At 37.5% G+C, this 13063-nt stretch overlaps 1 protein-coding gene across 6 annotated transcripts; it reads left to right on the forward strand.

The window, feature by feature from the left end:
* The first annotated feature begins 299 nt into the window (after positions 1–299).
* LOC106162758 (indoleamine 2,3-dioxygenase 2-like) lies at positions 300–12814 on the forward strand. 6 transcript variants are annotated; one of them, XM_086996924.1, is made up of 13 exons: positions 300–431; positions 3893–3989; positions 4212–4334; positions 4546–4667; positions 5147–5246; positions 5630–5747; positions 6427–6478; positions 6740–6809; positions 7342–7417; positions 7745–7843; positions 9017–9113; positions 9540–9616; positions 9876–12814. In XM_086996924.1, the coding sequence occupies exons 1-13, from the start codon at positions 331–333 to the stop codon at positions 10079–10081; spliced, it is 1338 nt and encodes a 445-aa protein (XP_086853050.1). In that variant the 5' UTR covers positions 300–330; the 3' UTR covers positions 10082–12814. The 6 variants fall into 6 exon arrangements, with proteins under 6 accessions (XP_086853050.1, XP_086853054.1, XP_086853051.1 ...); XM_086996925.1 differs by lacking the exon at positions 300–431 and adding an exon at positions 1524–1763 and having other exon boundaries at positions 3894–3989; positions 7748–7843; XM_013540174.2 differs by lacking the exon at positions 300–431 and adding an exon at positions 1528–1763 and having other exon boundaries at positions 3894–3989.
* Positions 12815–13063: the final 249 nt, after the last annotated feature.

A 13063-nucleotide genomic window follows, 5' to 3' on the forward strand; every position in this document is an offset into this window, starting at 1 on the left:
GCCGTTTGAAAAAGAAAAAAAATCTTTAACTTTTGACCAAAAATTGGATCTATTTTAGTTCAAGGCTAACCCGTAATAATCTTTGAGACTTTTGTCGCCTAACAGTTTGTTCGTGAACGAGTTACTGCTTGTCGGATAGTCTTGAATACGTCATTGTTCAGTGATCCTCATGCCGTGCAAATGACGTCATCAATGTATCCATCCGGATATGTTTCATCACACGAGTGGCGTATATCATTCATATATACCATACAAGCATATAATGACTAGGAGACGTTTGTTTTTTTTTTTTTTATAAAAACAAGCCCGTTTTTAAAGGACGAATAGAGTATGGCATTTGTCTTGAAAATTGACAGAATGGATGAGTGGTGGACACGTTTGGAGGACTTTCGTGTGTCGGAGAAGGTTGGGTTTTTGGTAGAAAACCCATTGGAAAGTAACATGTTGGCTATATGTTATTAAATCCATTGCTAGTAAGGCTATTGTTGTCCTTGTTATATCAGGCCTTTTGATTTTAAAGATATGTCCCCAAGGATCGATTTTTTAAATTGCCATAAGACTAGGCCTACTCCTTAATTATTATGTTTCATACTGGGTACATGTACGACACGCGCAAAAATTATCTGTGATTTTTTCAGTACGTTATTTGTTTAGGGGTAATCCATTTTTATCATTTTCACAAGTCTACAAAGAGTAAACTTTTTACAGACCCCTTCCACGCTCTTTAGGTGAAAAACTAAATATGGAGGCCTTGGCCAGCACACCAATTGGATGCCAAGATTTTCATTTTATTATTTTCCAAAAGTGAACAGCGGGTATTACCCCCCTCCCCACCCCGGGGTATGGTTTGTAGACTTATGGAGTATGGTTTGTTGACTTGTGAAAATAATGATCAAAGTAGATTACCCTTAACTGCTAGTATATGCGCCTTTGTCAGCTTTACTGTAACAATTTAGACATTCATTTCTGCAAAAAGACCAACACCCCATTCCCAGAGATTAGATCGATCCAAACTAGATCGACCTAACTCCCTGGGGGTTCACGCCAAATAGCTGTCAGCCGAGCGGGCACGAAAGTTAATTACCCCCTTACAGCTTGTAGTAGGCGGGACGGACATTTAAGCCGGATTATCTGACAGTAATCTAGTGAGACTCTCCACGGGGATAGATAGATCTAAAATCTATGGGAATACGCCCCAAGACCACACACAATGTTTACAATACTACTCATTTTTAAGGATGAGTAAAACCTCACGTTGCACGACGACTTGTATCTGGTTAACACCTTGAATGTTTTAGTTTGGCCATGGGTGAATTACTGTGGCCGTTTGAAAAAGAAAAAAATAATCTTTAACTTTTGACCAAAAATCGGATCTATTTTAGTTCAAGGCTAACCCGTAATAAACTTTGAGACTTTTGTCGCCCAACAGTTTGTTCATAAATGCGTTACTGCTTGTCGGATAGTCTTGAATACGTCATTGTTCAGTGATCCTCATGCCGTGCAAATGACGTCATCAATGTGACCATCCGGATATGTTTCATCACACGAGTGGACATTAAGTTGGGCGTATATCATTCATATATACCATACAAGCATATAATGACTAGGAGACGTTTGTTTTTTTTATAAAAACAAGGACGCTTTTGAAGAACGAATAGAGTATGGCATTTGTCTTGAAAATTGACAGAGTGGATGAGTGGTGGACACGTTTGGAGGACTTTCGTGTGTCGGAGAAGGTTGGGTTTTTGGTAGAAAACTCATTGGTAAGTAACATGTTGGCTATATGTTATTAAAAATCATTGCTAGTAAGGCTATTGTTGTCCTTGTTATATCAGGCCTTTTGATTTTAAAGATATGTCCCAAAGGATCGATTTTTTAAATTGCCATAAGACTAGGCCTACTCCTTAATTATTGTGTTTTATACTGGGTACATGTACGACACGCGCAAAAATTATCTGTGATATTTTCAGTACGTTATTTGTTTAGGGGTAATCCATTTTTATCATTTTCACAAGTCTACAAAGAGTAAACTTTTTACAGACCCCTTCCACGCTCTTTAGAGCGTACAAGATAAAAAAAAAAAAACTAAATATGATGGCCTTGGCCAGCACACCCATTGAATGCCAAGATCGTCATTTTATTATTTTCCAAAAGTGAACAGCGGGTATTACCCCCCCCCCCTCCCCACCCCGGGGTATGGTTTGTAGACTTAAAGAGTATGGTTTGTTGACTTGTGAAAATAATGATTAAAGTGTCAGCTTTGCTGTATCAATTAAGACATTTAATCTCTGCAAAAAGACCAAGACCACACACAATGTTTACAATACTACACATTTGTAAGGATGACAAAAACCTCACGTTGTACGACGACTTGTTTCTGGTTAACACCTTGAATGTTTTAGTTCTCTATGATCAGTGTATCAACAAATTCAGCATGAGCCTATATTAATAGAAAAATCGATAAGAGGGAAGTGGTTAAAACAGGTTAAATGTTTAGATAACTACGTATGAGTATAGTCCACAGGAAGTGTCTAACCTAACCGTGTTCCTTTTGCATGACTTTATGACTTAACGTTTTGTGTCTACAATGATACAACTGTGCAATAAGGAAAAGTTGACGTTTTTGACAAGGTCTATCAATTTCATTACGTGTGGCAAATATTTTGAGCGTGTATATATAGCCATGACAGAACCTGTTCCAGTTCGAAACCGGTTCCAGTCTTAATGGTGTCTTTGCATTGTCAACCGCATGATGGACCAGTTAATTGAACAAGTCAACTGGCCAAGCTGCCAGTTTGTTTGTATGGCATGTGTAGGGAATGCCTTAGATTAAAGCACATATTATAATACTTACAGGTGTGGCAAATGAGATATAGTTGTATTTCATTACCTGTGATTTGCAAAATACATCCGAGGATGATACTTTTAAAGAAAAGGCATGTAGATTGATTTAGTAACATTTACTAAAGAAATGTTAAATTGAAGGTGGGCTGCCATTTGTTAGTGTGTTTTTTTAATTATCTAGGTTTTGTACAGATTATAGGAAAATTCTGCCCATAAATGTTTTGTTGACCTCTCTGAAAAATATCTGCATTTTCTTAAGGATTAATTCACACTAAATGCAGATTGGGACTAAGCCTGTGACATATATATTAGTTGTGTGTTTATTAGAAATGTGTTTAGGAGCTAAACGCTGTTTTACAGTGAACGTTATAATTGTGTACCTGTGTTTTTAAATGAATAATAATAAAAAACATTTTAGGTCGTTTTTATGTCTTTTCATGCAAGAATGTTGTCTTACAACTGGGGTTGATATAATGTTGTTATCTGACGTTAATATAACGTCTTTATTTGACGATGATCCAATTTTCAAATCCAATGTTAATCCAACGTCTTGTTAACGTTGAAACAACATGATTTGCTCGCTGGTACGACCTATCCGGACTTGCACTTGCATTCCTTGCCATGGGACTTGCATTCCTCAGTAACTGTTGTCCCACGGATGTAAAATCCTAGTAACGTTTGTCCTAGGCATCCATTCCTAGAAACGCTAGACCTTGGGCTTGCATGTCCGGTGGGACTTGCGTTACTAGGACTGTCATTCCTTTCACACCGGCCTAGTAAACAAGGCTACTTGTCGTTTCACCTAGATGCACATGTGCCGGTAGTTTGGAATAAAAAGTAATGCACGTGGAAAACACAATTAAGTTATGCCTAAATAAACGAAAATCAAACCTTTGTCTCTGTAACGCGTCTGTGTCAAGCATTGTGGGAGTGTAAATTAAAGGGGATGCCAGTGGAAATTCCAAAAAGAGAAGTGTTAAAATGGCGATCAAGGCTTTGGCAAGTGGAGTATTAATAAATAAATAGCGCCTTCTACCCTTCTGTTTCAGGACCTCCTGCCAGAATATTTACTTCCTTGGGAGCAGCTCGGGAAGAAAGCTGCCAAGTTGATGGATGCAGGAGAACTGAAAGACCAAGTTGAAAAGGTACCGAGAGAGAGAGAGAGAGATTTGTTGTCGTAAAACCTTTCATTGAAATGCTTTTGTAGAGGTAACACTATATCATCCATGAACCAGTTTTTCAGTTTGGTTTCTGTACTAATCTCGTTTGGAAGTGTAACTGTATAAACTCACACCTGTAATTCCCATTTTTCCAGCCATGACTCTAAGCTTAGGTTTTCTAGCTTCAAACTCGCCATTTTATTTCAGTTACCATGTCTGGACTACACTCACCTGAGGAGTTATGAAGAGTACTGTTTAGCCCACAGCCTGCTGTCTACAATTGCACACTGTTATGTTTGGCAGGACAGAGATAAGGGCGTGGTACCTGAGGTATGATTATATTAAACATTGGATTATCTTGAACCATCGTATGAATAAAGATATTATATTATATTATATTATATTATATTATATTATATTATATTATATTATATTATATTATATTACAGACTTGACTTGTATATCCGAGAATCATCTCTTCTGAATGCGACCTAAGACTTGTGCGTATATAAATATTTGTTTATGTTTATATATATTGCAGGTTCTTCCGAGGGCTGTCGCTGTACCATGGTATCACGTGTCCCAGTATCTAGGACTTAACCCCGTCTACTGCTACTTGGCATGTATGCTTGCTAACTGGAAAAAGGAATCGGAAGACAGCTGGTTTGTCTCTACTTCACAATAATCTTCAACATCATCTATTTTTATTGATTACGTCTTTTGTGGGTATTTGTTAGTGCCAAAGTGAACTTCATTTGATAAACACATATTTTAAGCGTAGGCTCCGAAAACGATAATTGCTGTTTGCCATCACGAGCCTCAGGTTTGTGAACACGAACGCCCAAATTAACAACTTGATGTGGCGCTGGTTAGACCTAATTTTGTACAGTTCTTAGACTTAACCAAAGCCGTCGTCTTTGAGCTAAAGACACACGCACTTAATGTTTGCCTGTCTTCGTGACTTCGAGTTTAGTGGTTTTTGGATACTAGTGGTATCGGACACATTGCTCTCTGATTCGTAATAAATCTGTGGGCGTTAACAGCGTTTTACGATGATATGATTCTACCTTTATGAATGTACATAAATATACTTTTAGCGTTGCTAACCTCAATTTTTTTTATTCTTTAATATCTCATTCCAGCGATATTGAACTTATTTGCGGCGCGCCCGGCACTCCCCACACCGACTGGTTTTTCATAGTTTCAATTCAAATCGAAATTGACTTTGGCAAGGGAATCAAGGTATTTACGTTTGGGGTAGTGGCCCCGTTTTCTAGCTTAGTCACTTCAGGAGTAAACATAAGGATCCCCACTGTTATATACATAGATTTAACTTGACAAAATGGACCATCCGTAAATTATTAGAATTTTTTCAAACATGACTCTCTTAATTGAATAACTTGAATAACACGCGCAAAGATACAAAACTTGTCTCGCAGACGGAGACCGATACCGAGATTAGAGTTCACCAGTTGCGTTGAATGGGAAGGATAGATAGAAATGTCCATACCTGTATTTGTAAACAAGGACTTGTCTAAAGACGAGAATACAGACGACGTAACTTAGGACGATATGCCACTAACAACTGACAACAGATGTCTGTAATTGTTTTTCTTAAATTTCAGAATATAATTAAAACATATCAGGCACTGACAACAGGTGATGACAACGGTTTGATAGAAGGTTTGCAAGGGATAGCAGACACCATTAAGAGGATGCAACAAACACTGTCCAGAATGCACGGTATAGATGTGTGTCCCCTCTCTCTCTCTCTCTCTCCCTTTTTGTCTCACACACACAGACACACTCTCTGTTGAACAAATGCATGTAGTGATAAGTAATTTATCGTTACTTTTTGACGATTCAAATATTCAAAACTTAAAAAAACGTTACCCTTTCAAAGAATTAAAAGTATTTTTAATTGTTTTATAATATTGTATCAAAAATAGTGAACTTAAATTCACATCAAGATGATTCTTCTGATATAGGTCTATATACAAGAACATGAAGCAATGCACATTTACAGGTTAAAAGAAAATTGTTTAAATGGAGCTTTGCAACTGATGAATCAGAGACCTAGAAATAAAGTTATGATGGCTTATTTGTATATCGTAATTTCAGCAATAGCAAATTAGTTTGTGTTCATTTTTGCTTTGTGTTTGTATTGTCACTATGTGGATTAAAAAATTGTAGGGACTTAAGTGTTTAAAGGTTTATTTCTATTTCAGTACAAATAATTGTGACTTTACCCTTCGTGGCCACTTTATATCAAGTGATTATAGTGAGCGGCAGTAAAACGCAGGCATAATATACATAATAGTAACTGACCCATTAAAATCCCAGGATTCTACAAGAATCATAATAAATATATAGTTATCATACGCCTTAATTGCTAGTATTTTCATTTTTTTTTTTTTTACAGAAAAACAAGACCCTTGGCCTTTTTATAATAAACTCCGACCGTTTTTCGAAGGGTAATATAAGTCTTAAATGTTTGGTAACACGAAAATATTTTTATGATAAATACATCGTAAATTAATGAATTTGTTTTTTAAATTATTATTATTATTTATTTATTTATTTTATTATTATTATTATTATTTTTTTTTTGCTTATCCGCGCGTCTCTGGCGAAGTATTAGGAGTTGTGTCGTAAAATGTTTTATTTTTTCTTCTCTGATAAAAAAAAACTGTTCATATTGACCCACAAGTACACTGTACAATACAATTTTGCAGCTGGGGAGCACAAAGCAAATTTCTCCCGGAAGGACTGATATACGAAGGTGTCAGCGATTCACCGTTACAAGTAAGTAGCGCATGCGTAATGGATTTATACCAACCAGAACACCAGCGACTCCTGGCGGATTTGTCTCCCGATTAACTCCATTGACGCAAGTCACTTTTTGAACGCAATATGTTCCATTCTTTATTTTTTCTCAATTCATTCTCTTTAAGTGAGACGAACAGTACAGTAGAGAAAATTATGTCGTGGAAAAATGTCTCCCTCCTTTTGAGGTGCTCTGTTCCAGGGACAGCAGAATGTTTATGTCATTTATATGCAAACAGAAAACTGTGTAGAAAATATTTGTAAATATCTGGTGAAAAATATCTAATTGTGGCCTTGGTATTGTGAACAGCGCGTGAGGAAGGACTGCAGGCAATAGAGAGCAAAACCAAAATTTTATATTGTCTGTTAATAAACATGCACTTGGCTGACTACCGTCAACAGTGTACTAGGCTTCGTTACATGTTAATCAACTACATTTTAGACTCATCACAGATTTTTTCGCTGAAACAGGATCCTGATATAAGTATAAAATGATTATTATTTTTTAAAGTACTTGGGAGGGAGCGCCGCCCAGAGTTCAACCATTCAGACCTTTGACGCCATACTAGGGGTTAAACACACGGCAGGTAATGGACTAGTACTATACAGTATCAGCTAATGAGCACGTGCGAATAAAATTATGAAAAACAAACTTTGTAACGACCACTTTAGATTAAGATTTTTTGAAATTTTCAAATTTTGGTTATAGTTATGTGCATGACTGTTCGAAATACGCAGATAAGGGTGGACAATAAACAATAGAAAAAAACCTATCGATAAAATTAGGGCAGCATTTTTTGTTTGAATTGATATTAATAAATTTGCTTGCCAACTGGTATTATTTGGTAAAGAGGGAGAGAGTATAAATCTGTAGTTTTGAAATTTGTAACCCTTTAATGACTTTTTCAATCTAGAAGCAGTTCCATATCTCAGAAAAATAAGAGAATATATGCCTGCAGGCCACAGAGAGTTTCTGTACGCCATAGAAAACGGACCTTCTCTCAGAAATCACGGTGGGTGGAATAAACCTTAAATTAGCACGTGTCATTATTGGCCAGCTAGCTTGTAACCGGCCGATGTGGCAAATAAGGTATCCACCAGAGCTTGCCAGTGTTGTCTGTCTGCTACATAAACCCTCAAGCTGTCCCCACGTCCATCCTTGTTGTTTCATCTTCTCCTCAACGCATCGTTTCCATGGGTGCATTTCCAGAGATTTAGGCTTCGTTCACATGGGCGCTATTTCCTAAAAATCTATTTTCTATTCGCGGTATATCTTGTGATCACGGACTGTGCCCTGAATATCCAGCGGCGTAATTTGCTGGCAGCGCGAGCCAGTTACTTCCAAAGCTGTAATTAATTCTCGGCTGTGCTCGGAGAAAATTCTGCTACCTTGACGCATGCGCAGTAGGAAGTTAGAAAGTTAAAAGCGGTCGCGGTTGCTTTGAAAAATGTGTTTGTCGATTTTGTGCAACAACAAGACGAAGAAGATGAAGAAGCTATACACACGACAGATATGAGTGCAACCGCCATGATCCGATGGCGAGCGATGCGGCAACAGAGGATGAGATTTTATAGAATGCGAACACAGCCGATAATTAATTACAGCTTTGTATAAGTAACTGGCTCGCGCTGCCAGTAATTACGCCGCGGGATATTCAGGGCACAGACCGTGATCATAAAATAGAAAATAGATTTTTAGAAAATAGACTTTCCATGTGAACGAAGCCTTAGATCGATCCAGAGATTAAGATTTAGATCGACCTAACTCCCTGGGGGTTCACGCTAAATTACAGTCAGCCGAGCGCGCACCATAGTTAATGACCTCCTTACAGCTTTTAGTAAGCGGGACAGACGCTTAAGCCGGCTAAGCTGACAGTAATCTAGTGACACTCCCCACAGGGATAGATCGATTTAAAATCTATAGGAATGGGGTCCATGTTTCTTTCGATCTTCCTCTGTTTTTTTTTTATTCCCCCCGGTGCCCATCTGAATGCTTCTGTTGGAATTGCCGTTTTCTCCATCCTGCTTACATGCCCAATCCACCTCCATTCTACCGCCTTTTTTTTTTTTTTTTTTTTTGCTGTTGCAATTGATTCTGTGTTTGTTCTGCAACGTTATTCCTCATTGTAAATAAAATTGGAGTTAAATATATGGTTCGATAAATATTTGATTATTGCTCCTTTTAGTGAGACTATCTCGCGACGATGGTGTACGGAAAGCATACAACAAATGCATCCAAGCACTTACCGAGTTTCGATCATACCACTTTACGGTTACTGTTAAGTAGGTATCAGGCCTTACTTGAATATTAAATATTTAAAACCAACCGTTTCATTTATTGTAAAGTCAAATAAGATCACGTGGAAGTCAGTCTGAATCATTTTCATTGATGAAAAAATCGTGAGGGTAGTTAGCGAAAACAGCGGCCAGATAGGAGTGGTCACATTCTTCATTCTCTGATATTCCTTAAAAGTGATTCACAATATAAGATTCGAATCAATAACTTGATCTCGACTTAACAACGTACACAGTTGAAAATTGAAACAAATCCACTTTTAAACTGACTTTAGATAAAAAAGAAGGGGAAATCTCAATATGATTCAAAAGCTTTGCCCCATTTAGCAAAGGGTTTCGTCAGCTATGTTATGTTTACATAATTAATTATAATTATAACAGTTATTGTAACGTATCACTTTATCACATTTGTAGATATGTTTTACTGCAGTCGTACAAGAAAAATGGAAAGTCTAGTAATAATACGGACGCCCAAGGGGCAGGCGGGACATGTAAGTAAATTGAATGGAAACGTAAACAACGCTCATGCTGAACAAATAATAAACAGAGTAATACTTCATACAAGATGACAGATATTATCATTCATGTATTCTTTGAACTAGAGAAAAAAAAGCGGCTGGGCTGGTGCAATGTCTTTAGTATTTTCTTCCCCATTCTTTTTACACTTTTTCATGAAGGCTTTTGATATTGACGACAGAGGATCTTGGTTGAATACAGTAACATAGCTATTTGGAACCTACTTGTTTTCAGATTTGGTCTCCTTCCTGAAATCGACTCGCGACCAGACAGCCAGATGTTTTCTTGGCGACAGAGAGACAGGACAAATGAAATGGCAGGCAGACGACATGGATTTAGAAGGCCTGAAAATGAAAGAAAGTTCGTCTCTTCTACACCCCGGGACCAACCTCATCGTCAAATCAAAATCAGATCAAGAGATTTTTAAAGAAGACCATTAAAAGTCAAATTTATTTGTTTTGAGATAGAAAACATCCACCGAAAATTAATTCATTAACAGTTCATTATACCCCGTAAGCAAAAAATTCCAGGCCCGTAGCCAGCAATCTCAGAGGGGGGGGGGGTCGTTTTCTGAAAAAGTGGACCTTTTAACGTAAAATCCAAAAGTACATAGATCAAATTTTACCCAGAGTGGACCTTTTCCCAGCAATAAGGGTGGTTCTTTCGAACCCCCCGACCACCCCCCCCCCTCGGCTACGGGCCTGAATTCTGAACCTAAAAGGCAATAGACTTTTGCATGTGTTTTCAGCAGATATTTACTGAGTTTGTCATTTCCTTATTCATCGTACCACGTCAAGTAAAGTTACAAATGAAACATTCTGATGACATACATTAGTGATGGCTAATGTCCACGGAGTGATTTGCATGCGTTACATCTGCGCTCGCTTATTGTGTATAACTTTAAAACTATCGTAATTGTTGCAAATAGAGATGCTTGAATTGATAATTGAATTTGACCATAGAATTTGATCTCAAAAATATATATCTTCGCAACTATATATGGGGATCTTTGGATAAGAATCGTAGAAGTGTACGTGACAAGCATCATACCTGAGCATATGTCCGTGGTCCTTGTGATAATGCTCACATTGACACAAAAGAAATGTTCTTTTAATTGTGCAAATCCTACATAAACGTTCACATGGAACTAAAGAAGTATACAGATTAAACATTTCGAGCAAGCTTAGTTTGCATCATATGAAAGTGGAGGGCACCGTATCAGCGGTACGTAATCAATCTCAAACCATTGTAACTAATAATCAAAACCAATATAGTCTACGTAATTTGTATTTAAGAAAAATCTATGTAAATCATGTAATCGATACTGATGCACCGCAGTAGGAGCACAATACACTGTTGAATTTATACACATTGTAATTAACCCTTAATAGTTATGATAATTGATGTAAGCTTTTAAGATATAATCAGACACAATTTAAATTAAAATTCACTTTAAAATGCAATCTGTAACTGATGGAAAATAGTATGTTAATTTTAAATCTTCAATCTGTAAGCTAGAAAAGATAATTCTGTGCACTCTGTAATTGATGGACGCTATCAAATGTATGTACAAGTAAGTTATATATAGAAGCGGGGCAGCTAGCATGTCATTTATGGAAGTTAATTTTAAATGGAAATTTAGATAAAGTATAAAACAGGTGACAGAGAGAGACACATGGAGAAAGAAAATACATAGAGAGACAGCGAGATAGAAAGATACACATACAAAGAGTCACAGTTATATGCACTTAAATATTTATTCTGTGGAGAACAATACCATAGAAACTATGGATATAAATTATGTACCTGTACGTAAGAGAAAGAGCGCAAGGGCAGAATGGAGACCATCCGTGACAGCCAAAAGTCTCACAATGTCGCGGGATTATGAGGAGATTCGCTCTGCTCAGATATAAATGCAGATTAATTCAGAGCATTTTTGATAATGACAGAACAAAGAAGTGGATAGAGAAGGCGTCTCGCCTACGTACTGTGAGATCATTAGGTAACTGTGTGTAAAGGATGTCAGTGGGTACACAGAAAAGGCATTCTAAGTCTCTAGGTATCTATGTACCGAGGACATTATATGGAACCCCGAAAAGGGCATTCAGTGATTAAAACGATTGAGGTGTGTCCCCTCTAATCGTGGACCAAGGTAGACAAGGCAATGTAGTGGAACTGCCTGTCGGGAGAAACGCGGGATGGACTGGTTGCAGAGATAGCTCTTCGGTCAACAAGTGACCTTCAGCAAGTCCAAGGGAAAAATAAAAAAGGGGGAAATGGGGTGGTCGGTTAACAAAGATGTCTCGCCTTTGTCCGGTGATTTTTCATCAATGGCATCTCACCATTGTGAATGTTACAAACCACCTCGGTTTTTTTTTGTATCATGCTTGATCACAAGTGTCCCGCTTGTGTTAAATGTGGTTAAAATTTGAATGTGTACAACAAATTAGCAGATGTATTGGATATGAGAAGTTGGTAGAGGGTTATAGTTTGAGAGTGGGTGAAGGACAGTTAGTGCGTGGTATGTACGCATACTGCGACGCAGACAGGCATACAGCAGCTCATAGCAAGGGTTAACGAAATAAAATAATTTGAATTTGATGCGGTGTTTGGGTGTTTTCGTTGCGAGTTATTAGACAATAAATGATTTATATACGATTAAGTGAAACGAATAAGAATATAAAGTTATTTATAATTGACCTTATTTTCAGATTTGGTCTCTTTCCTGAAATCGACTCGAGACCACACAGCCAAGTGTTTCCTTGGCGACCGCGAGACAGATCACGTGACATGGCAGGCAAACGACACAGCTTTAGTAGGCTTGAAAATGGTAGAAAGTCCGTCTCTTCTACACCCCTGGACCAACCGTATCGTCAGCTCAAAAACGAATCAAGGGATCTTTAAAGAAGGACACTAAAATAAAATTTATGGGCTCTGAGATAGAAAACATCCGTCGGACATTAGGTCATAAGCAGTTTATCATACCCCGTAGGCAAAAAAATTCTGTTTTAAAACACTTGATTTGTGTTTACGTTTAGAGCTGATTTTTTTACCGAGTACGTACTGAGTACGTAACTTCCTTATTCATCGTTCCACGTCAAGTAAATTTCCAAGTGAAGCGTTTTGCTGTCATACGTTTTATAATACCTGCGAATAAAAATTTTCCTGATGTACATGGCGTTCGAACACAAGTTATTTTACTTTTAAATGAAATTTTAGACCAGTGATAATTGACACAATTGACTTTTTAGGGTAACTGAATGTGGCCCATTTGGCTACTTGCAGGCGCATGCTGCGCAGATCTCGATGGGCTTCAGAAATGAAAAAATGAAAAAAAATAATGTTTACATTTTGGACTAGACGAACAGGTTCTAAGCATGCCCCCATCACAGAGAAGATGACGCTTATTTAAATGATTACCA

The sequence above is a fragment of the Lingula anatina genome, chromosome 10 (assembly GCF_051362555.1).
Source record: "Lingula anatina isolate TDL-2025a chromosome 10, LinAna3.0, whole genome shotgun sequence".
NCBI lineage: Eukaryota > Metazoa > Brachiopoda > Lingulata > Lingulida > Lingulidae > Lingula > Lingula anatina.